Consider the following 27,913-nt stretch of genomic DNA (forward strand, 5'->3'; position numbering starts at 1 on the left):
TTTGAAAAAAGATAACATCAGATAGTATTTGACTAAACACTACTTTGGTCCCCCTGAATCCCCGGGATTATAGGAATATTCATAAAAGGTGCAATTTCAACTAAAGAAATGGAAATTTAACTGGAAATTTCTCACTCAATCTGCCCGTTTTCCCAGCTGGCTTTAATAAGAGACCATCACTCTTTATGAACTCTATTGTCGATTATATTTAGTTGCCTGACAGACTTTAATTCTGCTGCTCTTTCTTGCAAATGTCTCAAAATGGGAGGGTTTACATTGAGTTCAACAGTTTGTCTTCAAATGATTATATAGACCAAAAGAACTAATTAGAATAATATGCAGTGTGGATATAAATCCCTATGTTTTCAACTAAAAATGATTTGGCACTTTGTTAATGATATAATTTAAGTATGCCTTACTGAGCAAGTACCTTTCTTTTGCTTTCCGTTTCTTTTTCACTTTCTTCCTTCCTTTTTTTCTTTTTTCCCTCCCTCTTACCCTCCTTCCGGAGAAGGCAGTGGCAGCCCACTCCAGTACTCTTGCCTGGAAAATCCCATGGATGGAGGAGCCTGATAGGCTACAGTCCATGGGGTCGCTAAGAGTCGGGCACAACTGAGCGACTTCACTTTCACTTTTCCCTTTCATGCACTGGAGAAGGAAATGGCAACACACTCCAGTGTTCTTGCCTGGAGAATCTCAGGGACGGCGGAGCCTGGTGGGCTGCTGTCTATGGGGTCGCAGAAAGTCAGACATGACTGATGCGACTTAGCAGCAGCAGCAGTACCGTCCTTCGCTTTCCCTTCTTCCTTCCTTCTTCCCTTTCTTCCTCCCAACTGTCCACCATTATTACCAGAAAGCCACAGAAATTTGTTAATCAGTTTTCTGAAAATTCTCAGATAAAGGGAACTGTTAGTATAGGATTACCCAATAAGATAATTGTAAAAAAAGAAACAATGGTAGCCAGTAAAGCCAATGGATTTGTAAAAGAATAGGTAGGTTTAAGCCAGTAGGGAAGAATAGACCAAGGCTTTCCCAAAGAGAAGAGATGCTTTGTGAGCATTCTCAGAAAGATAGGAAGTCCTTTTGTGGCAGAGTTCTGTGCAGAATTATTTGACCTAAAATACCACAATTTATGATTGTTTGGGGGATTGTAATATTACATAAGTAAGATATAAAAAGATACTTAATGTACTATTTTGCATAACTATTACTATAATATTTTCTAACATTGTAGTTAAAAATAATTACAAAATTTAAACATGTTCATGAAGAAACTGTATACATACATTATACATACATACGCATACAATTCTGGAAAAAACTAAAACCATCAGTATAATAAATGTTTGGCATATACAGATAGACTTTTATTTTGGAGATACTGGCATACTGGATTAGAGCATATTTGTTAATTTAACAGGTTGTTTTTTAAGTATTAATGCAATATATGTTGTTTTAATTGCTTAATAAGGGTACAAAGAAATGTTATTTTCACCCTGCTTCCTCAAAACCCTTTCCCTTTGAGGTAACAGACATAGTCAATTAGTGTATAATCAGCCATACTTCTTTCTTCTAAGTGCAAACAAAATATTCAGGGTGTATTGGCTGACTTCCTCCCTCTCTCCCTTTTATAGCTATTGTAGGCTTTACTCTGAAACTTCCCCTGTTTTTTTTTAAACTTGAAAACACATACTGGACTTTTTCAATAAATATAGAACTAAACCAGTCTTTTAAATAGCAATAAAATAATACAATAAAATAAACCATAATTTATTAGTACTTATCTATAAATGTAAATTCATGTTTTTTTGTTTGATTTCTATCCCAAATTGAGTTTGCTAGACCAAACTATATGCATATTTTACGTTTTAATATATATTTTTGTATCATTTCCCAATATACATAATTGTGTGAGGATGTTATTGGATAAGTTTTTGACAATTTGGTTTGATAGAAATTGACATTTTGAGTTTTATTTTGTGACTGTGTGGTTGAATATTCATATATTGATTAGCCATCTGGATTTTCTCATCCATGTATTGTCTTTCCATATCTTGTGCCTCCTTATTGAGATGTTTTCTCTTTTTTTAAAAATGAGTTTATCACATATTTTTGGTATAGGTTATAGGCCTTTTCTTTCAGGTATTTTGTGTGTGTATGTGTTTTGCTTGCTAATGATACTTTTGGCAAAACTGAACTTTTAATTTTTATATGTTATCATACTTATGTCTGAAGAAACTAATATGTGTTATTATGACATAACCAACTAATATCTCATACATTAGCTAGTCAGGCAGTGCATATTATTTGTCTCTGCCCTTTGGATGATCTATGTGCAGTTTTGCTTGAAATATTTTTAAAGACCTGCAGAGATACTATGTCATTTAAAAACAGTTTTAGTTTATATTTTTGTATTAGCATAATATAAGATGTTAGTTTGCTTTACTGGTGTATGTCAAATTCTTTTGATTTAAAAAAAATTTGTCGTTCAGAGACTATTTTGTAACTTTTTAAATATTGAGAATGCATATTTTCAAGCTCTTTGAAGCTTCTTTTCAATTATGTAACTTTTTATATAATGTTTTGGACCTTATTAATAGTGTTTGGTGATTGGACCTTGAGGAAATCGAATTTGTGTTTGCTGGTTGATTACAAAGGCAAAATTATTTTTTTAATTGAAGAAGTCACTGATAAATTCTGAATTGCTAAATTCAGAATTCAAAGGCATTTAAATTTTCTAAGTACTCTTCATTTTTGGTCTTGTTTCAGCATTTAATAACATTGGTGACCAGCGTTCCTTCTTAAAGCTTTTGTTTTTCCTATTTCAGTGTTTTACTGTCTTTCCTATCAGTGGCAGAAAGTGAAAGTGAAATTGAAGACACGTGTCCCACTCTTTGCGACCCCATGGACTGTAGCCTGCCAGGCTCCTCTGTCCATGGGATTTTCTAGGCAAGAATACTGGAGTGGGTTGCCATTTCCTTCTCCAGGGCATCTTCCCGACCTAGGGATCAAACCCGGGTCTCCCGCATTGCAGGCAGACGCTTTACCTTCTGAGCCACCAGGGAAGCCCTGAGGCACCATCAGTGGCAGAACAGTGTTAAAATGCTTGTGTTTGGGAACCAAATTATTTGGGTTCAAATTCTCAGCCAACAGTTATTAGTTTTGACTTTGAGTAAGTTATATAATCTCTGTGCCTTCAGTTCAGTTCAGTCACTCAGTTGTGTCCAACTCTTTGCAACCCCATGGACTGCAGCACACCAGTCTTCCCTGTCCTCCACCATCTCAGAGCTTGCTCAAACTCACGTCCGTTGAGTCAGTGATGCCATCCAACCATCTTGTCCTCTGTCATCCCCTTCTCCTCCTGCCTTCAATCTTTCCCAGCATCAGAGTCTTTTCTAGTGAGTCAGCTTTCTGCATCAGGTGGCCAAAGTTTTGGAGCTTCAGCATCAGTCCTTCCAATGAAAATTCAGGACTGATTTCCTTTAGGATGGACTGGTTGGATCTCCTTACAGTCCAAGGGACTCTCAAGAGTCTTCTCCAACACCACAGTTCAAAAGCATCAATTCTTCAGTACTCAGCTTTCTTTATAGTCCAACTCTCACATCCATACGTGACTACTGGAAAAAACCATAGCTTTGACTAGACTGACCTTTGTTGGCAAAGTAATGTCTCTGTTTTTTAATATGCTGTCTAGGTTGGTCATTGCTTTTCTTCCATGGAGCAGGCATCTTTTAATTTCATGGCTGAAGTCACCATCTGCAGTGATCTCTGTGCCTTAGTTTCTTCATTTATGAACTGAGAATAGTAATTGTTTCTACCTCATAGAATTACTGTGAGGTTAAATGAATAGAAATAGAGGTTATATGGCTTCATCAACTCCCTCTTAGTCTGTTATAGTAACCACCACCTTCAGTAGTTTGAATGTCTCTAGTCTCCATCTAGTTGTCTAAAGAATTTGTTCATGTTGTACTTAAATTTGTCCAGAAGCTTCTGTTTAGTTACAAGGTAAATCCAGAATCTAAAACATGGTCTAAGGTCTTCCTCACCTGACCTCAGTCTTTTTAATCTACATTTCAGTTATTCACAGTTCAAGATAACCTAGTTCTCCTTCCTAAAACTTTCACTTAGATTAATGCCATCTTATTTCAACTTTAACTTATGTTCTATTAGTCACTCAGTCATGTCCAACTCTTTGTGACCTCATGGATTGTAGCCTGCCAGGCTCCTCTGTCCATGGGATTCTGCAGGCAAGAATACTGGAGTGGGTTGCCATTTCCTTCTCCAAGCGATCTTCCCAACCCAGGGATCGAACCCAGGTCTTCCACATTGCAGGCAGATTCTTTACTGTCTGAGCCACCAGGGAAGCCCCAACTTTAACTTGCTCTTAGCTAAAATGATCTCTTGTTTTTTTCTGGAATGAGGACTTCTCTCATTTATATTTAGTCTGTAACGTCAAAATCACTGCTGATGGTGATTGCAACCATGAACTTAAAAGACGCTTACTCCTTGGAAGGAAGGTTATGGCCAACCTAGATAGCATATTTAAAAGCAGAGATATTACTTTGCCAACGAAAGTCCATCTAGTCAAGGCTATGGTTTTTCCTGTGGTCACGTACGGATGTGAGAGTTGGACGGTGAAGAAGGCTGAGCGCCACAGCATTGATGCTTTTGAGCTGTGGTGTTGGAGAAGACTCTTGAGAGTCCCTTGGACTGCAAGGAGATCCAATCAATCCATCCGAAAAGAGATCAATCCTGGGTGTTCATTGGAAGGTCTGATGTTGAAGCTGAAACTCCAATACTTTAGCTACCTCATGCGAAGAGTTGACTCATTGGAAAAGACCCTGATGTTGGGTAGGATTGTGGGCAGGAGAAGGGGACGACAGAGGATGAGATGGTTGGAGGGCATCACCGACTCGATGGACATGGGTTTGGGTAGACTCTGGGAGTTGGTGATGGACAGGGAGGCCTGGCGTGCTGCAAGTCATGGGGTCGCAAAGAGTCGGACTCGACTGAGTGACTGAACTGAACTGAACTTGGTCAATTCATGATTCTTAGTGTATAAGTACCATATCCTTAAAAAAATATTTTTTTATTTTTAATTGGAAGATAATTGCTTTACAATGTTGTGTTGGTTTTATTATTAGTGTAGGGCTAGGCAAAACAACCAACAGAAAGGAATAAAAATCCCAGAAAAAGGCTTATGCACATAAAAAACCTCAGTAATTGTATCTTTTAAAAATTTATTTAATTTTAATTGGAAGATAATTGTTTTACATTATTGTGTTTTCTGCCATACATCAGCATGAATCAGCCGTCAGTGTATATGTATCCACCCCTCTTGAACCTCCTTCCCATCTTTCAGTACCATATATTGATACTTAAGTTAATTTTGCCAGTCCCAGCCTCCCTCCATGCTTATCACATAGTATGCCCTTTACATAGCTGAAGAGAATAGAGAATCTATAGATATTGATTAAAGTCAGTCATATTTAATATTTTAAGAGTAATATTCATCAGTTATTACTGGGAACTTGGCTTAGTTAATGTTATTTTTATATACAAAATGTTGAAACCTTATTTAGATTGGGATGGTAGTTTTTGTCATACTTTAGTGTAACTTATAGTAATTCAGTTCATTTTTTTCTTCATGGCTGTATTGTTCTATGAGTTAAGATACAGTCAAATTCTTAAATGAGTTTTATTACCCTTCACATTCCTCTGGTGTTTCTAAGGATAGTTCCTACTTCTTTGAAACCTGAATTTTCTTTAATCTGAAAATATGTGTGCTAACCATTAGTTTTTGCTAATTTTAACTGCTTGGGCAATACAGAGTCAGTTAAGTTAAATCTGACTAGATCATAATACAATTTTAGTCAGAGTAGAGGAAATAAAACTGTACTTTGTTTTGTAATTTGTAACAATCTGGATTTCCTTTCCATTTTAATCTGAAAGAAAATTATTAACAGGTTGAGAAATCTAATAGGGCTTCCTAGGGTAATTCCATGGCAATAAAAGAGACTGGTTTTTTCTTTACCTTTTTTTTTTTATGGTTTTGTTTGCTTTGTTTTTTGTTATAGGTACTTTGGTATAGTACCATAGTTTTCTGTTTCACTCCAGTGATTGGCGTCCAAGGTGTCTTTCCCCATGCAGTTAATCATTTCAGTGGCTCTTGCTGACTTGGATTATGCCTATGAGCTACTTCTCTGACCCTTGTTACTCTTCTCACTTGGTAGTTAATCTCTAGATTATTTCATTCCTGTTAATATCTTCATTTGTATGTGTGTGCCTGTGTGACGTGCATAGTTACCTTTATAAGACTAACTCTAGCACTCTTTTCTGTGTTAGGTAAGCATTTTAAATATGTAACTAAAAAAGCAACTATGAATAATTTAGGAAAATTAAGATGATTTCTGGAAGTTGAATGGAGACAAAAATAAGAGTAAAAAAATAAAATATACATCTTTAACGTAAAGTCATTCAGGGTAATTACTGTTTGTAGAACATAATTCTTTAAGTTTTCACTTCTGGTAGAATACTGCTTGTTTCCTTCAGCATAACATTTAACTTTGTAAAATTATCATTATTAACTTTAGAAAGAAATTTGTATTGGTTACACACACAAGTACAGATGTATACACACAATAGTCTATTTTCTAACTTGACTATCTTACAAATTATCAAGTGACTCAAACACTGACAATTAATGAGAATAACAATATTTATTATTTTCAGGAATTTAAAAGTATCTAATTTGTAAATATTGTATATTTTATATGTAATTCTACTTTTTTTGTTTTGAGGTGAGGAAAAATTTAATTTTGTACTATTTTAGTTGTGCTAGTTTTATACATGCTCTTAGTTTTATCATGAAAACCTTCCTCTTTGGATTTTATCACAAGGAAATATTGAAATAAAATTATTTAAATTATATTTATAGCCATATTAATAGAGGTAAAATTATCCATACTCAAAACACACGAATCCCAGAATAAAAGCAGCTTAAGCATTGTATGGGAGGGGAATGTTAAGTATAGCAAATCAGTAGAACAAAAAATATATATCTTTTACAGATTACAAGATAATTACATGGGAATGAAGAAAACTGTTTTAGAGTATAAGTATATGCTCCTCAGTTCTTACATAATAGATATACCTAGAGATTGGAAGGGAGCAAGAGTTAAGCATGCTATTTTTTTTTTAGTATGGTAGGACTGTGAGTAAAACATTAAAAAATTTTACAAAATTTTAAGTTACTTACACTTTAAAATACAGTCCTAATTGACTACACACAAAAAAAGGCTAATTAAATATAAAAAAAAAATGACTATGATTAGTTGGCCTAAGCCAAGAAAAATCTTGCGCAAACTTTTACTGAGAAATTGCTAATTCTTGGGAAAACATACTTAAGTGAAATATAATAAACATAAAAATTCTTCCTCAAAGAAGACACTAAAGGTGGCTCAAGTAAGTTTTTGTGCACATTTTAACTTTAGTTAGTTAAAGAACAAAATTATAAACAGTGAAAGTATATGTCTACTAAGGTATAAATAATTCACAAATTGGTATATATGTATATTTTTTTAACATACCTGATTATTATAAATTAGGTCCTCAGTGTTATCTGGCAATCCTTCCATATTTTCCTAGTCAGCTTGAACTTTCATTTCTGAGAGCACCTGTTTCCATTCTTCTCATGCTCCTTATCTCATCACCTTTTCTCTTCCTTCATATTTATTAAATGACCTTGCCTCCTGCTTCACATAGAAAACAGAAACCATCAGGCAGAAATCCCTAAACTTTCTGAGATGGAAGCTATAACTTACTTACATCCATAGGCTTCTGTCTTCCACCACCCTTTCCTCTCTTTTCATAACAGTATAGTAGAAGAGGTGTTCCATTTTCCTTCTGAAACTATCAGGTCTACCGGTGCCCCCTGAATCCCATTCGTCATGACTCTGATTATTTCCTATTCTTCGGTAATTACCTTCAATTTCTCAGTTGATTCCTTTCCTTTGGCTTTCAAATCACGCCATTCTCTTAGATATTCTCCTATCTCTCTGGATTGTAGCTGTTGTTCAGTCACTAAGTCATGTCCGACTCTCTGCAGCCCCATGGACTGCAGCACGCCAGGCCTCCCTGTCACTCACCATCTCCTGCAGTTTGCCCAAGTTCATGTCCATCTCTCTAGATAGTCCTTTTGTAGACATCTCTACCTTTGCACTTGTTGCTCTTCCTAAATCTCTGTCCAAGTTTCTTTGTTTTCATTCTACACAGTCCTTGGTGATCTCATCTTTGATGTCTTCTTTTTTTTAATTCAGAATACTCCCAAATTTTTACTTCTAACCAGACTCTCCACTTAGTTTCTGATTGGTATAGCCAAATGCCAGCAAAACGTTTTTCTGATACACTCTTTTAAAAAACTCCTCTTCTTCAAATTTTATTCCACATATTCTCTCCCTGATAAATTCCTACTTACTTTGTAATACTTGCTTTAATCCTGTTAGTGTTTTCTCTTGTTAATCCTTTCCTTAGCCAGCTCTCTCCTACTAATCAAGCAAAGATAGTCTGTCTCCCTAATATGTTTTATTGGCAATTTATGCAGGCCTGTATGCTACTAATGCTTGTTACTTTGTATTAAACCTTTCCTGTATAGAGTCTTACACTTCAGTTCACTTGACCTTCCATCAGACTGTGAATTCAATGGAAGAGTTATACTTTTATCTTAAGTGCCAGAATAAAACTTGGCATACTGTCATCTTTGTGATTATTCAGATGAATAGTTTTTAAGAGATCACTTGGTTAGTGTGAGTTAGGCTTAGAACCCAGACTTCTTGACTTCAGTGTTCATTACCACACTGTATCTACAGGCTCTGTTATTAACTTCTTATAATAATCCTACTCTTTATAAAGACGCTGTTATAGTGCACAGTTGTGTCTTTACATGCCCTAAAAACAGTATTATTAGTTTTAACAAAATGTTTATACTTTTTAACCTTTTATTCTAGTATCTGGACTGTTGATCATTTTAGGTTCATTTTAATTTGGAGAATATAACTCCATCTGGATTAACTGCACAAGTCTTTTCATTGTTTAAGTACTTACTGGAATACTAAATCTTTTGCAGTGCTATGTCATTGTATGTTGTTGAATTTCCATATTTTCCTTTTGTGACAGTAGCTACTTTACTCTGTGACATTTTATTGATTTAGTCTGGTCACTTGAATGTAAATGGTACAAAACGTTTAATTCTTCATACATTTCTTGAGCTTTAATCTTCACAGTCACATCTTTTTAAATTCTGCACCCATTATAGAAGAAGTATTATATCCTATATATAAAATTGCTCATTTTGAAAACTTCTTAGATCTTCTTGTTCTGATGTTTGTTTGGTCATCTTAAAAATCCCTGAAAACGATTTTTGGTAACTATGTGTGATTTATTAATATCAGATAGACATGTTATCAATGGGCAAACGTTTAAGTCTCATTAAACCTCTTTTTTTTTTTTAAACTGTTAAGTAAGAATAACTTACTCTCTATATAAATAAATACAAGCACATATGTGCATATAATATGCATAACATTGGTTCCTTTATACCTCATTGCTTACCCTGTAGTGCTCTTAGAATTAAAGTTCAGTAAACTCCCTGGCAGTCCAGTGATTAGGACTTGGTGCTTTCCTGGCTTTGGCCCAGGTTTAATCCCTGGTCAGGAAACTAGAATCCTGAAAGCCATGCAGCTTGGCCAACAAAAGAGAGAGTTTGGTTTGGAATTAGATTGTTTTCTTCTTGATTTTTTTATTTTTATCAATTGCAATTTTGATATATATTAACTTTATTTGTTAGTAGAACCAGAGTTAGAAACTAGAACACAATAAATGTCCAAAAGATTCATTTACTGTTAAATTGGATTTTTTTCCTTTAAAACCCTGTATAATAAAGAGACAGAGAAAAATTTCTTGTGATCTTTGTTCCCTTGCATGTATTATTATTATCTGAAAATTAAACTGTCAATTCCAGAGTTTATTACCTGTTTCTAAAACAGTGGAATTTCCCAGCAAGAATACTGGAATGGATTGCCATTTCCTTCTCCAGGGTCTCTTCCCAACTCAGGGATCAAACCTGCATCTCCTGCTTGTCTGGGGGATTCTTTACCTAAGACTGAACCACTGGGTTCAGTACCTCCTTTCATTTGCCCAAATTGCTTGTTTGGAGATTTAATTTGTGTTAGGCAAGGACATGTTGTTATTTAATCAAAGTTTGTTTTATTATACTGTTATTTTAATTCTTTGCTGAATGAAAGTGAAAAATTTAGGGAAAAAAAATAAGAAGTGAATAACTCAGTTCCCTCAGCCTTTCTCTCAGATATACTATATCAGTTATATAATTCCTTATGACTTTCCTTTGACCCTGATCTGAATACTCCATGGTTTCTTTAAAAGTTGAAATTCAGAACTCCACAAACATTTTTTAACGAGGTACTTAATGTTTATCTGTATTCCTAAAATACTTTGGCAAGTTTGAGAAAAGTGAAGATAATTATTACCTTCCAACTACACTATTAAAAAAGTGATTATATGACTTAACTTTAGTATAAAATTATTCATGCATTCTATGTGTGTGTGTGTCATTTTTTGGTACATAGATAATACATGAAGCCCATGATCGTAAGTGTCCTAAGTGTGATTTAGCCAGTTGAATACTGTGAGAATTGATAGATTGAACTACATGAAAGTAACTCTTTAAGTGTATTCTCTCCAGATAACAGCAAGTGGAGGAAGAATTCTGCTTTGAATGAAATTTGTTGGGTGGTCCCTGTAAACGCTCAGTAAATCAGATGGACACAGACCCTGCTGCACAAGGAAAATAGGCCTAGGAAAGACTAAATCAATGGGATTCAGTCACATCCAAGATAAATTACATGTCAGTAACTTGCTTTTTAAGTGACTGAAATCTTCCAGACCCATTTCTTTTGTCAGTTACTCATTTGAGTCAATTATTAAAGAATTGAAAAAATTGCCTGATTATATCAAGGACCTTGTTGTGACGTGGCCTTTAAATGTAGATCATTTAAAAAGGAAAGTTGAGTTTCTTATAATGAGTATATTGAGCACTCTGACCAAAAAAAATTTTTTGATTGTGCTTTTGAAGCTTTCATTTGTAAAGAAATTGTGGAATCTATTTCCCTCCAGTTCTTTTAAAAATAAGATTCCTAAAAAAAAAAAAAAAAATAAGATTCCTATGTTTAGTCTCATCAAATTTATTTTCTAATCTATTTAATATTAAGGAAATTAAAATCCATTTATTTATTCATCAAATTGTCATTTAGAAGGTATATAAAGGCATAAGACTTTATATGGGAATGGGAATGTTTATAGAATGATGAGGGAGAAATTTCCATGTAAATGAAGGTGACATTTGAGTTGGATCTTGAAGTATGAGCAGGTTTCAGAAGATTGAGATAGGAGGTACCAGATCCTTGAAGAGAATGAATATGATTAAAGACATAGAGTACATCATGAGAAATGCTGGACTGGATGAAGCACAAGTTGGAATCAAGATTGGCGGGAGAAATATCAATAACCTCAGATATGCAGATGACACCACCCTTATGGCAGAAAGCAAAGAAGAACCAAAGAGCCTCTTGATGAAAGTGAAAGAGGAGAGTGAAAAAGTTGGCGTAAAACTCAGCATTCAGAAAACTAATATCATGGCCTCTGGTCCCATCACTTCATGGCAAATAAATGGGGAAACGGTATAAACATTGACAGACTTTATTTTGGGGGGCTCCAAAATCACTGCAGATGGTAACTGCAGCAATGAAATTAAAAGACACTTGCTCCTTGGAAAAAAGTTATGACCAACCTAGACAGCATATTAAAAAGCAGAGACATTACTTTGCCAACAGAGGTCCATCTAGTCAAAGCTATGGTTTTTCCAGTGGTCATTTATGGATGTGAGAGTTGGACTATAAAGAAAGCTGAGCACCAAAAAAATGATGCTTTTGAACTGTGGTGTTGGAGAAAACTCTTGAGAGTCCAAGGAGATCCAACCAGTCCATCCTAAAGGAAATCAGTCCTGAATATTCATTGGAAGGACTGATGCTAAAGCTGAAACTCCAATACCTTGGCCACCTGATACGAAGAACTGACTCATTTGAAAAGACTGTGATGCTGGGAAAGATAGAAGGTGGGAGGAGAAGGGGACGACAGAGGATGAGATGCTTGGGTGGCATCACCTACTCGATGGACATGAGTTTGAGTAAACTCTGGGAGTTGGTGATGGACAGGGAGGCCTGGCGTGATGCAGTCCATCTGGTCGCAGAGTCAGGTGCAACTGAACTGAACTGAAAGACGTAGAGTGGGATCCTTAGAGTCATTTGTGATGTAGATTGAAGGTAGATTGGGGCCTGGATTCAGGCTAAAGATTTAGCGAATTGGGTAAAGAATCTGCCTGCCCATGCAAGAGACGTAAGAGACGTGGGTTTGATCCCTGGGTTGGGAAAGATCCTCTGGAGGGTGTGGCAACTCACTCCAGTATTCTTGCCTGGAGAATCCCATGGACAGAGGAGCTTGGTGAGCAGCAGCCCATGGGGTCCAAAAGAGTCAGACACTACTGAGGTGACTAAGCACTTAAGCACACACAGTGGGGATTCATTGAAGGTCAGAGATAACAGAGAGAATAGTACTTTATGAGGTTGATATTGTGGTGACCTGTGTGATGAATGACCAGTTTGGGGCCTCGAACTTAGACTGATGGAAAACTAAATGGAAAGGATTCAGTAGATTCAGGGGATATAAGTCCACACCAGTGGTTACAGCGGATAATTAGCCAAAAATGAGGAGGCAAGGAAGAACGGGGTGTGTTAAACCAAACTGTCCATTTCTTTCCTTTCCTATTTTTTTGGCTGACTTAAGATGTCTGCACTGTTCTCTACTATGTTATTCTGTACACTTGAGCTTCTTCATTGTTTCCTCTTTCTTCCTGTCTGTGTTTCTCATTTCCAATGAGGCCTCGGATTCCACTCTGTTTGCCTTGGCTGTCCACTTTTTTTATTGCTAGTAAAACTGGTATAACTGCGTTCTTTAGCTCTAATATATGTTGATTCCTCCAACTTTCTGGTTTATTCCTTGCCTAATTAAAATATCCTAAACCTGAACTCCAGTCACTGAGGGAAGTCCACCAGAATCCTCCCTGTCAGAGCAGGCCACTCGTTCTCCCGCTTCTTCATTTTCTCCTGAACCCAGCTGTTCTTTGTTCTCCAAATAGCATCACTCCAAGGTTGTCTTAAACATTTGCTGAATCATTTAGGGTAAAAGGGTCTAAAATTTAAAATTGAATGCTTTATACTACTGTTCTTAGGAGTTGCTTAGCCATCCCTAGCACTAAGGATATTGCCTTTGTGCCTTAGACCTAGCTTTATAAAAAACAATGATCAGTGATTTAAGTTAATATCTTTAGAACCAAACTGATGCTGTATAACACATCATGAAGAGATTAGATTCTAAAGAGGAAATTCAAAAATAAACTTGAGTCTTGTAAAGGAAACTATACTTGAAATTATTTTTTAAGAATGCTCTTCTGTAGTAAAAATTGAGAAAGGGATGTTTAATGTTCAAGATATTTGTAATTGGATAATGGAGGTAGACCAGCTGCCACTGAATCTTTCCTGTTAGGATAGTATTCTGATAAAATTTGGGTTGAAAAGAAAATGTTTATTCAGTATATATTTTTTCCTTTATAACTAAGCTGATTTGATGATTTTATTAGACATGTGGAGAGGCTAACCTGCCTCTCACATTTAGTATTAAATGATGACATTCATTGATTTTCAAATCTATATTAAACCATTAAACCTCAAGTAACTTAGTATGATTTATAAATATTTTTGTTATGTGTTATTGTGTTTGAATTTTTAAATTTTCTTTTTAAAATAAATGCATTATAGACAAGTAAATTGTAAAAAAAACAGAAGCCTGAACATGGTAACTGTTAATTACATAGTGAAGTGTGGTATTTCTGGAGTATGCAATTTTAGAGTAGTAAACATAATTTTAATCATATATAGCAGTGAAATATTTCTCATTTCATGCATTTATTTTTCAGTAAAATTTATTTTTTGTAATTTTATACTCATTATTTATTGCAATGTGTTAATATTGTTAACTTATACATCAAAGGGGTTATTCAGTTATTTAGAAAGACTGGTATTCCACCCATAGCTCTTGCTACTGGCTAGATGAATGACCTTGAGTTACATTACCATTATAGTCATTTTCTCATCTATAAAATGAAGGTCTCAGCCTCATTTTTTCTCAGATTTTGTAACTCATAGTAATTTCAAAACAAATCCTATACAGTTCTGAAAACGATCTCACTGTCAATTTGGCACTTGAATCATCTGCTCAGTATCACTACTTAAGTAACAGGCAAAGAGCACCTGCCAGAACAGAAGTATGTAAGTCACCCATTCCGTCTAGAGGCTGTTCTGATCACTGTTAGTTTCCTTCTCCAAGTCAGCTAAGGTATCTCTTCTTAATAATTTCAATCATTAGAATCATATAAAACAAATATTATCTAACTTCTAGTGTTAGAAACCAACTATATTGTTTTCTGGAGAAGGCAATTGCACCCCACTCCAGTACTCTTGCCTGGAGAATCCCATTGATGGAGGAGCCTGGTAGGTGCAGTCCATGGGGTGGCTAAGAGTCAGACACGACTGAGCGACTTCACTTTCACTTTTCACTTTCATGCATTAGAGAAGGAAATGGCAACCCACTCCAGTATTCTTGCCTGGAGAATCCCAGGGAGGGGGAAGCCTGGTGGGCTGCCGTCTGTGGGGTCGCACAGAGTCGGAGAAGACTGAAGCGACCTAGCAGCAGCAGCAGCATATTGTTTTCTGATTTTCTTTTTTTTTTTTTTAATCAAACATCCTGTTTCATCTGTTCCTCCTGTAACAAGGTTTTGATTTGTACTGTTTGTATAGATTTGTATAGTTTTGGACATATGAAATAGACATTAATTGGAATTAGAATTTGTAGATAAGATAGGATATGAATTTTGGAGTTGATGGATTTTGAAGCCTAGATAATAATATATAAGAAAATCATATTTTAACATTTTATTAATAATTGAACCCCAAAGTCGTTATGAACTAGAGATTAAAATAATGCTAGTGTTACAATAATGCTTACTATATCCCAGATCCTCTTCTCTGCTCTCTAAATGTATTATCTTATTCAGTTTTTAACAGCAGTCATATGAGATGTGGACATCTAAATTTTGGAGATTAGATAACTGAGGTACAGAGACATTAAACATCAGGAAGTAGAAATTGTTCCAAAGATATATTGAAACTGTGTTACATAAATTGTTATTAGAATATTGTTTCTTCCCTTCTAATACACATACTACTGTAGTGTTTGATAAAGCTAATATTGTTCATGTTAGTTGCCAAGTGTTTAGTTTTATATTAGTTTGCAGAGTGTTGATTAAGGGCCAGTGTGCTAGTGTTTTCTATAGTTTATCTCATGTAATCCTCAAGGCAACTCCATTAGACAGATATTCATTTTACCCCTAGGTTATGACTGAGGAAACAGAAGTTTTAACTTGTTCAAGATCACACAATAGGCAGAATAGGAAGTAGTAGAATTAGTTTTGAGTTTAGGCAGTCTTGACTCTGTTGTGAATGCTCTGATCATTAGACATACTGCTGACCAGACAATGCTTCTTTAGCGTATTTGCCTTCACTGGGGCAAAAGTAGATGTTTCTTCTTGATCAGTAATTCCAACTATACAGGAAGCTTGCCTCAGGGAAGCCCTTTGAAAATATTTAATTCCTTTTTTTTCTACATTAATTTGTAAGTAAACTTATTAGAAGCACATGGGATAAATACAAAGTCAAGGCTTGACCTCTGATGTAAAAGACCACATAGTAGCCTTCTGTCCTAGGAAGATAGCACACAGTATAAATCATATTGCTTATTCTGAAAATTAAGTGAAATTTTAGAATGGAAGAATATTAGTGATAGCTTTTTAGTGTTTTCAAAGTTAAATCTAGATTTAATTAGAATTTAAAGCAGATTTCTATGATATCTAGTGTTTCTGTATTCAAATTCCTATCAGTGTTAAATACAAATACATCTTTGGATTGTCTGCTAGTCTCCATTGTTTTTGCATGTAAGTTCAAGTTAAATGTACTTCTGTGATAAATGATGTGGTTGCTTCCTCTTGCATTATGCTTATCTAGTAGTGCTTAACCTGCTGACAAAACATTTCTCAGAATATCAGATTTAGAATGTAGGTAAAGCTCATCACTTGGAGACTGAAATGCTGAGAAAAGTTAGCACATGTGACTCTTCAACAAGGGAATTCAGCTCTTCCTATCTGTTTCCTTGTTATTCAGTGAGGGACTTCTGTTCATTTTGTTTACTTCTCATATGTTGATAAGTACATTTCTCTGAAAACTATGTTTCATGTTATATTCTTTTTTTCTTGTACAATTTTATTTTTCCTCGCTTTGGAGGTTATTCGGTTTGGCATGGTAGCTCTTCTCAGTAGCGCTTTGTCTGTGATCGTGCCACTTTTCACTTTCTTTTTCTCAGTAGAACTTAGAAGCATTAAACACATCTCTCTAATAAATATTGAAATGAACTTTTTCTGTGATGTGTGACTAGTTGGCAATTTCACCTCATCTACGCAGATGTAAATATCTGAAGAGAATGATAAAATTTTGTTTACCACAATCAAAAAAGTTACCTCAAATTGCTAGGCATCTAAAATTACTCAGAAAATTTATTGATAGGGAAATAAATACAAGAAACATTGATGAAAGTTTTTAAAATAAATACAAATGAATGACTTTTGAAAATTTAGCCAAAATTAGTGTATTTATAATCAATGACCAGGTCTTTACAATGACATATATTCTGTCACTAGTTGCACAGATCTACTCAAATAGCTAGTTGGGGATATACTTTTCATAATTGTAACGAAGCATTTCCAATATAGTCTTTAATAAAAGAAGGCAGTGGAGGCCAGGGAGTAAGAATCATCTGAAAATTTCCTTCCTGAGACTCTACTTGAGTAGAACCAGTCCTGTACTGTACTGATTACGTGTACTTGTTTTTAGCACAGTTGCATGCTTTCTCAAGCATTATTAAATTGCTGTATTTGATGAGAAAACAGCAAACTGCTATTTTTAAAACATTTATTGATTGAACTACATATTTTCTTGTATAAATGCAAGCCCCTCATCATTTTTATGCTTTATTTTTTTGTTTCAGTAAGATTTATTTTGACAACTAAAAGTAATAAGAGTAATACAAGAGGCTACTCAGTGTTTCTAATGATAGAATAGTTCCAGTTTAGCTAGTAAAAACCTTTGCAAGATCATGGCATTTAGATTCAGGGCATCTGTCTCTTTGGACCAGATCATATGTTATTTAAATCTACCATGGTTATTTTTAGTGTGTTTCATAAGACATAGTGCAGATCTGTGATCTTTAAATGTTAATGTTCTTTTCTTATCACTTTACTGTGTAGATACCCTTCATGAGACCCAACTCTGCCACAGCTCATCCTCGGAGGCAATCCTGGAAACCTCTTTTATAAGTGTGATTTTTAAAATCTGGATAACCCTCTCAATAATTGAGTACATAAAGTAAAGGAGAACAGCTATCTTGTCCTTCCCATAAGCTTATCACTGCAAAAAGTTGCCTTTGCTTGTCAGGTTTGAATAGAATGTAATTGATTGGTTTGTTGGTTGGACTGACGAGGCAGTTAATTTGCCTCTATGGATTTTTTTTCTCTTTTTTTTTTTTCCTTCTTCAACTTTTTTTTTTTTGCACTAATCAGAAACATTTGATATGTACATTGTTGAAAAATACTAGATAATGTCTTGTCAGAATTGTCCATTAAGTAATGTCTTCCCCTCTTGCTTCTTTGGCAAACGATATGCAGTGTTTGGACTTACTAAAGAGTTGTGGAAGCCTGTGGGACTTACATGCAATGTGCTACTCATTGTTGTTGAACAAATCTAGTAACAAACAAGAAAGACAATGCATTCCATTAGTCTGCTGTTCTGTTTCATCCAGCTAATACATGTATTCATATATGAAATGCTACATTGGGAAACAACTGTAGACTATATTAAATGTTACTTTTATTTATAATATTCAGCAAAAATGAAAACTTGTGAAAGAATATGCCATTCTAGTTTTGACTCATTAGTTCTAGTGTGAAAGCACTAGTATTATTAGCATGCAGTTTTTACAACTTCAGATTTTAAATAAGTAAGATATATCTGTGTTGATCCCTAGATATTTTTAGTAACCAAACTTACTGAGTCTTCATTGACTTAATACAAACTTTCTCTGTTCGGTTTAATTTTACTTTTCTCAACCATAAATATGAGGTTACAAAATAAGGAGAGAGATACAAAGCTTATTGACTATACAACCTGCCAAATGAAAGATCTTCATCAACATCTGTATCTTTCCAAAGGTTTGCAGAATTAAAATTTGATCTTCAAGCTTTAATGATCCAGTTTTAAATCAACGACAGAAATATATTGAATGTTTCATCACTTCATCTTGAACTGATTTAGAAGAGACTCTTTGCTGAAATTGAAATGCATATTTACATGTAAATTGTCAACACGTCTCTTGGAATTACCTGATTTATAGATGTGGTTTGGGACATCTTTTCAGGTATAGTGGCAATTGAAAATAGTTTAAGCATTAGGAATAGAGTAGGAAATGTTATAGATAATCAAAAGCAAGTGTCAATATAAAGTTTCTATATGCTAGTAATCTATAGTTATACTAAGGAACCATAATTTATTGGATATGTAATAAAAGTAGAGTATATAAAATATGTATAAACCGAGATCATTAACTTATTGAAAGACCTTGTAACATTGGAAGAAAAATATTAATAACCTGTAGCAAAACCAGTAGGCTTTTTTTTCCCTTAGGAGAAGGACTCACTGTTTATCGCTGTGTAATCTTAAGAAAAAGTTGGTAATGATTACTGTCGCTGAATTCTAGCTGATTTTAAGAAAAATGGCAGATTTCCATTGCCTTAAAAAAGAATATGCTAATGCATTGGGACCTGATCCTCCTTTGATATATGGTGAGAAATTACTAATGATCATTTTATTTTAGACTTGTTTTTTTTAAAAAATGAATAAGTCTTATGCTTTTGATGTCACTGTCAATCAAAATCCTTTCCACCTTTTTCTGTTTGTAATAACATATTGTCTTCATTCTCTGTCTTACTTTATACTTCTGTGGTAGATATCCTGTTCCATATTTGGTGCTAGCCCTAAGAATCTTGGTCACAGATCACAAATACAAATATAAAAATGTAAAACACAAATATAAAACACAAGAATTCATAAGATCATTGTTCCTGCAAACCTGTATTTGGAGTAGAACTTTTAAATAGAATAGGATAAAACACTTTCTCCTAATAATCTCCTAGACACTTATATTTCCAGGGAACAGAATTAACCCTTTTCTGAAATTGGTCCAGTTGTTATTCAAAGGAGATATTAGTGTGTACTTAAGGGAATATACACTAAACTGTTCTTATTTTACAGACATATATAAAACAGCCAAACAAGTGAATGATGGTTCATTGTCACATAATAGGGAAAGGAAAAAAACACTGAAATATCAAGGGGTAAAATAAATAACCCTGAGATACAAGAAGAATGGCATGACAGTATATAGCAGTGGTTCTGAAACTTTGTAGTACATCAGAATCACAGGAAGAGTTTGTTTAAAAGCAGATTGCTCACATACCACCCATCTTCTTTTAGTCCTCTGTATTTTACTCCCTCCTCCTTCTCCCTGCAGTTCGTGATTAAGTGGATCTGGGATGAGGCCAGAAAATTTGCTTTTCTAACAAGTTCCCAAATGCTGCTGCTGCTGCTGGCCAGGGACATCCTTTGACAACCATTTGTATATAATATTTTTTAAAAGAATCATGATGTTGTGCTTGATATCAATTGATTGAATGTGACTTTAATCTCATTCAAAGGGCCCTTGAATTTTCAAAAATATTTATTTCTAGGTAAAAGAGATTGTGGTAATTCTGTTTACAACACATGCAGTATAACTTCTTTATTATACATAAGTTCAATTAAATAGGTGTTTATTTTATACCTGTTACAGAGATAGCAGTACTTTAGGCACAGAAATGAATCAAGGCGCATAGCCTTTGTCCGTAGTAACTTTGTTAAAATTTGAAATTAGGATTATGTTTAACATGAAAGCAGAAATTAACCTTAACTTTTATCCATTTTAAGTTTGTAAATGAAATTTTTTTATCATTTGTCTATCATTGTTATTCATGTGTTTGAGTGTTTATCTGATTTTGCATTTATAATAGTAAAAATAGATCGATGACTAATAAATAATAAGAATATTCACACTCACTACCCTATTTCCCTGTTTTTCCATCATATACTTAAAGGGATCACTATTTTTAAACACTTAATACTCTTTATTTGACAAAACTTACCACTGTTTCACTTGTTTCTCAGTATGGGAATATTTTATTAATATTTCACCAAATTCTTTTCAAGGAATTCAGAAGGACTCTGCAGCAGAATAATATGTTGACATTATTAATTTTTCTTTAAATTTTCTGGAATCATTTCAACGATTAAAACTTGTTTAAGAGACTCAGCTTTAGAGTTGCGTGATATATGAAGGCAGAAATTGTTTCCTACTTGTCTGAGTCAGCACTTTGTCAGTTTACATAACACTAAGGATTGTGATTAAAAATATTTCTGATCTGGACATGCTTTGCAAATACTTCTTTTTTTTTTTTTTAATCTAATGAAAATGTAGGCTTTTTTCTCCCAGTACTCAGTTGTAAGACTTTCTGTAGGCCTGCTGATAAGAGTCACTGCTGTTCAGGTACATAAGATATAATGAAGTTGGATGCTCATGCTGGGCTTTGTAAATAAAATGAGATTGACCCCCAGCCATTATGTCATTTATCTAATTTACGTTGTAAAATCAAGATCTACACTATTGATTAGAGAATAATTAGTTAATTATGAGCAGGGAAATACAAAGTTGTGTGGAACTTGAGCACAGCAGGCTGTACTGCTGAAAAATTTCCAAGGGCATGAGCAGATGGAGATCAGTTTATTAAAGAATGAAGCAGACGTGTTTCAGGTATGAAAATGTCTCATCGTTCTCTCATGCTGTGAAGAGGTACTTGACCTTATTGTACATTTTCATATGAATTCTTTTGTTTCATGTTGTATTTTTTCCTTTCACTTTTAATCTTATAACTTGGCTGCTGCAGATGTAGCAAGCTGAATTAATCCCATTATTTATGTGAAATTAAAAATGAATTTGGATTTTAATAATTATCCAAATGTTTTTTCCAATTAATATACTTAAATGTGTAAAGGATATTTTTGTGTTTCCTACCACTCATTCATTCATTATTGCATGTGATGGACGTCTGTAGTGGCATTAATAAAAATATGTTCAAGAACTCCGTATTAGTCATTATATGTGAAATATGTTATAATAGACATTTTCTAATTATTTAGAAAATGCTCATATAGGTTGTTTGCACTAAAAGTATTGTAAAAAGGAATAAAGTTTGCCTTTATTGATATTAAGTGTTATTCTAATATTGGTAGAATGCAGAATTTTGTGCAAGCTTGTATTATTTTAGAGGTGATTTAACTCATGGGACACAAACCTATATTTTCTCCATCTGTTAAAATGAATAATTGAAATAATTGGCTACCATTCAATAAAAGAGTCTATCACTACTGGTTAATACCTTTGTGTAGGTGTTTTAACTGCTAGTAAGATTTTATGTAAGTAATCTTATATTCAAATCCACTTTTTTTGATCATTCTTATATAGAATTTTTACATAGAAGTGATGAAAAAGGAAGAAAGTCCAACCCACAATTCTCTTGATACTTAATTGTGTGTGTTTCTTTTTTTTAAGTGAACCAATGTAATAGTGTACATTTTCAGAGTCAGTTTTGTTTTGCTCCATATAGACCTGAAAGGGATCTAAATCAAATGTTCATTGACATAAAAAATAGCTATGATTATGGATCATCGTAGTTATAATACATGTACATCACTTTTCAAGTCCCATGTGTTGGATTTATGTTCTTTCTGAAATTTAGCTGATCATCTAGCTATAAATTATATATATATATAATATATATATCATATATTATATTATATATGATATATATATGTAATATATATATAGGAGGTGCACTTAATTTATTTTGGTTAGTTTTAAAAAGTAGTTACTTAGTGTACTCTCCCAGTAAAATTATCAATTGGAAATTAAGGGAGTTTAAGAAACCCTTTGGGACACTAGCCTGTCTCTTAGGTGTAGACGGAAATGTTTCTTTTTACTTATATGCATATTCTCAGTAATCAGACAAACACATGATTAATTGCTTCTGTGGATCATAGGACATATGAACATAAATCATTTTCTTCCTCTTCTTTGTCTAGGGTGCTATACTTAACCGTATGCTAAGTAAGTATTTTAAATACATATAGAACTATGTTTATTTGGTCACTGTATTTTGTTAGATGAATGTGTAAAAGACTATATACATATAGCTGCTTTATTGTTTACATCTGTATCCATTATGAATCTGATGAGTAGGAAGTTGTGTTTACTAAGAATCTAATTAATCAATCAGGTTTCCTTTTATTATAAATGGGATTTATTCTATCTCACTTAAAATTGTAATTTTAGAATGTCCTATAATATGTTAATGTGTACAAGTTTATTAGATGTTTAGAGGATATTCTTTAGGCATCCAGTTTGCATTTTATTAAAAAAACCTTGTGTTTCTTTATACGTTAGTTTTGTATTATCTTTTGCTATTTTAAGACATTGTCTTAGCATTTAATATATGTGCCATTGGTATAATAGTCTGTTTTTTTAACATAGACATTTGTGTTATTTAATAAAGTATATTGTGTTATATCAGTATGCTTTTGTGGGTCAATGACTGCTTTTTTCACAGTATTTATTATTTTGATAAATACATTCCATATTATGTGTTGCAGTTATGTATTTGCAAGTATATGTCAGAATTAGATGTAGCAGTCATAATAATTGGATCAGTAATTACTTCAACTCTGTTTCAGTTTTTTGGTAGCGGAATGATCGCAGATCCTTATGAGTTTCTGATTTTTGAGTTTTTAAAATGATCTAAATTTGTAACCTAAGCCATAATTTGTTGGCTGACAAAATTTGCCAAAGTTAACAAAGTGGTGTGTGTGCGCGTGAAATAAGTAATTCACTATTTTTACCATCTAACTTGTTCTTTGATTTCTAGGATTCTTAATGGTATCTCTTACATTTGTCTATGGTGAAGTAATTCTTGAAAATTCTACTGGAGTTCACTTGTATCACTCAGGATATTTTTGTTACCAGCATATGAAGCTATAGATATTTTCAATTAAATAGTTTAGTATAGAACAACTATATTTTTTTTCTACATAGAAATAATTTTAGTCATTTTTAGAAAGCACTTATTTATTAATAGTTATGATTTCAAGATTGGGTTATTTCTTTTTCTGTTTGCCTCTCCTGGATTTTGGCAGTTCCTAAGTGTATTAACTACTTCTTTTTGCTATCAATACTTAGTCTTAGAATTGCAGTTTTTATTTACTAGTGAGTGAGCTATAACTTCAGAGAATTCCCATATCACCCCCTGATTCTAACAAGTTCCTCCTTTCCTCTTGAACCCAACACTAATACATTAGTTCTATATGTAGACTAAGTCATTCTATAAGGATTGGGTCATTTCCAAATAGCATCTGCTCAGTATTACCGTCTAACAAACCTAACATATAAAATCTTTTCGTTTTGCATTTTTTATTGAGCTGAAAGATAGCTTGAGTTTACAATTAATTGGAATCAGCTACAAATTTGAACTACTTCAGTGTCACAAACTTGTTCTTAATTTATTAGATTGAAAGAAAAAAAGTGAAAGTGAAGTTGCTCATTCGTGTCCGACTCTTTGGGGCCGCATGGACTGTAGCCTAACCAGGCTCCTCAGTCCACGGAATTTTCCAGGCAAGAGTACTGGAGTGGGTTGCCATTTCCTTCTCCTGGGGGTCAAGCCCAGGTCTTCCACATTGCAGGCAGACACTTTACCGTCTGAGCCACCAGGGCAGCAATTATTAGATTGAAATATCTGTGTGTATACACATCTTTATATTCATATACCATGAAGGTGTACATGAAGGTAAAAGGTAATGAATTATGATTTACCTCTATATTCCCATAGTGTTTGATTCTAGTTGTACACTAAAAATCATAATTTGCAAGTTACTATGGCATGGACTTGTAAAGATGCAGTAGTTAGGTTGTAATTTAATACGAACTAGGAAAACATTAGTACTATAACTCTTCACTATCAAAAGCCTAGATTATTGGCAATCTAAACTTACTTTAAAAAACCTAAATTAAGCAAAAAAGACTATAGGTAACCAAAATTGAGCCCATGTACTTAGCAGCTGTCATTTCCACATTCTTTTAACTGTCAATCTGCCCAGATTTGAGTGATCTGTTTTCTGAATCCACAGTGAATTATTGTTGGGGAGATGCTACTTAGACAAATAACACTGACAATATCAGAAAGTAGTGACTGATATTTTTCAAGCAAGTGAGGACCTAAAATAGTTGTATACAACAATTCAGACAGTATGGCAGACTGATGATACTCATTTCCAGACACAAAAGGCTGGCACAACTGTTAGACATGTAGCAGTATCTTACTTGTGTTTGTGACCCTGGGATGACAAAGATAGAGTAAACCATATGTAATAGATTTTACTGATGAAGCAAAGAATGTGATTGTCCTTAAATTTCACATTGAAGATGACTGAAATACTAGTTTCCATACTTGAAGGAGTACACTCTTAGCCATCTAGAAATCTCTAGCTTCTCATAACTCAGAAATGCTTATACTCTAAAGGGTCCTGTATGTGTTTAATGTAACTGGAACCTTAACTACTGAAAGGTAAATAAGTTCAATTGAGAAGAACATAAAATTGTACAGGCTTGCTATTTAGTTTTATGTAATATTTGATGTTAGCTATTTATTATCTATTATTTTTTCTTAATAATATAAAAATGTGTACTTAAACATTTTAACTACTTTTAAATATACTTTGGATAGTTATATAATACTGGCACAACAAATAAAGTACCATTTATTATTCCATTTTATTTGATTTTTTGTATAGCTAGAATTATTATAATAAACATTTTTATTCAAGTCCATCTCTTGAGTCTAAGCAAAGGTTTTTGGAAAAGTACTCAAGTTTGTTAGGTGTATAAGAAGAAAGTTGTAGAGGAACGTGTACATAAACTTAGGACATAGAATTTTGTTTTAAACTTCTTTATACCTGAATAACTTAGCTAATTTGCTAAATTTTTGAAACTCTTGATTCCTGAAATGGGAGATTGGGTTTTGTAGCATGATATGAAATTTTTACTATAAATGTAAATTTACAGTTCCCTTTATTGTGAAAATTAATTGCTTTTCTTTGCATGTTGTTTATCATAGTAACTCCTTCCCCTTTTTTTCTAACAAAAGTTATTGAATAGTTATTTTGTACTTTATGTTGTCTATAACATATCCTCTTTGCTTTCCTAGTTATAAATTCAACTTTTTATGTTTTAAATCAGTAAGAGTAACTTATACATTGGGAATGTGACAGATTGGTTTGGAGAAAGTATTGTTTTTTTTAACTTAAAAAGTGGAACACAAAATGAGGAATATAATCCTTTCTATAAAATATATACAACTTTGTTATTTGTTGTTAAATTTTCATCTTGTTATTCCAACTGATGCAAAATTCATTTTGAAAACACTGAAATAATACAGATCTTTCTTCATTGTCAGCAGGATGAGATTGTCTGAAACGAAGAATAGGTATGGTAGTTTTCTTAGATTTTGTACCTCATAGGTGGCAAAGACACTATCAAAACATTTGTTAATAAGCTTAAAAATGTACTTAGGAGGTACTTTGAAAACCCAAATGCACTGAAAGTGACAGGTAAATTTTTGAGAAAATTTGTATTTTAGAAAATAATATAAAATTCTGACTATGGTTTTTATTTGCTATAGATTATGTTAGCATGCTGCAAACATTAGAAATATTTTTTAGAATCTACCTTAACTTAGAGAGTGATGAGATACATAAATCATATAGAATTAAGCTTAGTGTGGCCTAATGGAATTCATTAGATTTAAATTGTTTTTAAATAATCATAATGTATTAGATTGAATTCATAGTCTTTAATTATATGTATCTTACATTATTAAATATTTTTAAACTAATAGGCAAGTGATTATTATTAAAGTTCAAAATTGAAAATGTTAATGTTAGTTTTGAACACATGGCTATACACATAAATTTGTTCCCATGGTCTTAACATTTCTACTATGAATGTGTTCTGAATGATATTTGTTTTGTGTGTTAATTTTGTTGTTTTGGTATTTTGTTTTTCCTAAAACGTTTATTTCAGGTTTAGATTGTCTTTTTCATAAACATTAATTCAATAATCTTGTCAGCTAAGGATAGAATTAACAGTGTTACAGTTGAAATATATAGTAGTTTACTGGTTTTTTGTTTTCTGAAAAAGGTGTTTTTTAATATTATTTAGCTACACCATAAATCTGTTTACCCTGCAGGTGTGATGAATGCAGACTGTGCTACCATTTTGGTTGTTTGGATCCTCCTTTGAAAAAATCTCCTAAACAAACAGGCTATGGATGGATATGTCAGGAGTGTGATTCTTCATCTTCTAAGGTAAGGGGGGAAAATCTATAAGAAAAAGTCTTGTTTCTCTTTATTTTGATAGCTTTTCTACATCTCACCATCAGCTTCCTCAGTTTAAAAATAATTGGAATATGAAGGACCAACATTTTAATCTGATGCACTTTAAGAAAATACTGCTTTGGTGATTTTATTGCCCTTAAAGAGTAAAGAACTCTACTGAAGTATATAAATTTTCTCGACGAAATATTTTAGCTGTGTTGTGAAGCATGTTAAATAGTCATCTAGTAACCAAAACTTGTCATCTTCTGCTTATTTACCACCCCTAGGGAATAACCAATAAAACCCAATTTAATTTTATAGATGACTCATCTTAAGATATAATCAGTACATTATGAATTTTTTGTAAGGTGTGTTCTTTGAGAAAACTAGTTTTTATATACTAAAATTTTTTATGATAATTATTTTAGATTTAGTAGAAAGGATGAAATACCTAATAAATTTGTTTCATAGTTTATCTCTGAAAATAAACTATTGAAATTATATCTTTTGAATATCAATATTATAACCTTAGACTTCTCTGGTAGCTCAAACCATAAATTGTGGTGATCAGCATTTTAAGATTACTATGTGTTTAATTTAAAATGTGTGAGTGAATAGCTGGACTCCTGATGCTTTGACTCACTTGACAGATGTATTGAATATATTTGAACTGAGACAATACAATTAGGTTAAACAAATTATTCTTCTTTAAATAGACAACAAAAGCTGACTGTCTATTGTAATATGAACTTCAAGCCATCTTTTCTAAATGCCACATCAGTGCATTTGTTTTTCTTAGGGTGAATTAAAATTGACACTGAATTCCTGTCTGATTATGGAATCAAAAATACTCATTTTATCAGTTAAAATGATTTACTCAAGCTTACCACAGATGCCATCTTTAAAAGCTTCTTTATTAAAAATTGCAGAAAAGCATTTGGCTATAGGGAAAAAAACTCTTTATTGTTTTCTCAAAGAATGAAATTTATTAAAATTTTATATATTTTATATAATGATTATTAAAATAGAATATTATGGATTTTATTTAATAATCA

General features: G+C 33.3%; 1 protein-coding gene across 13 annotated transcripts in view; it reads left to right on the plus strand.

The window, feature by feature from the left end:
* PHF14 (PHD finger protein 14) overlaps positions 1 to 27,913 on the plus strand; it is a 198,816-nt gene that overhangs the window by 107,848 nt on the left and 63,055 nt on the right. For 6 of the 13 annotated variants that reach the window (XR_014067023.1, XR_014067024.1, XM_081535372.1 and 3 more), the window contains one exon: positions 26,732 to 26,849. Coding sequence is in view for 6 of the 13 variants with exons in the window: in XM_081535372.1 (XP_081391498.1) it covers positions 26,732 to 26,849 (118 nt within the window). In the remaining 7 variants the exon portion in view is untranslated. Of the gene's footprint in view, positions 1 to 17,542; positions 18,709 to 25,942; positions 25,970 to 26,731; positions 26,850 to 27,913 lie in introns of all 13 variants that reach the window. The other 7 variants (XR_014067028.1, XR_014067029.1, XR_014067026.1 and 4 more) reach the window with 4 other exon arrangements.

The sequence above is a fragment of the Giraffa tippelskirchi genome, chromosome 10, assembly GCF_054371585.1.
Source record: "Giraffa tippelskirchi isolate mGirTip1 chromosome 10, T2T-mGirTip1v1.2.pri, whole genome shotgun sequence".
In the NCBI taxonomy this organism is placed as follows: domain Eukaryota; kingdom Metazoa; phylum Chordata; class Mammalia; order Artiodactyla; family Giraffidae; genus Giraffa; species Giraffa tippelskirchi.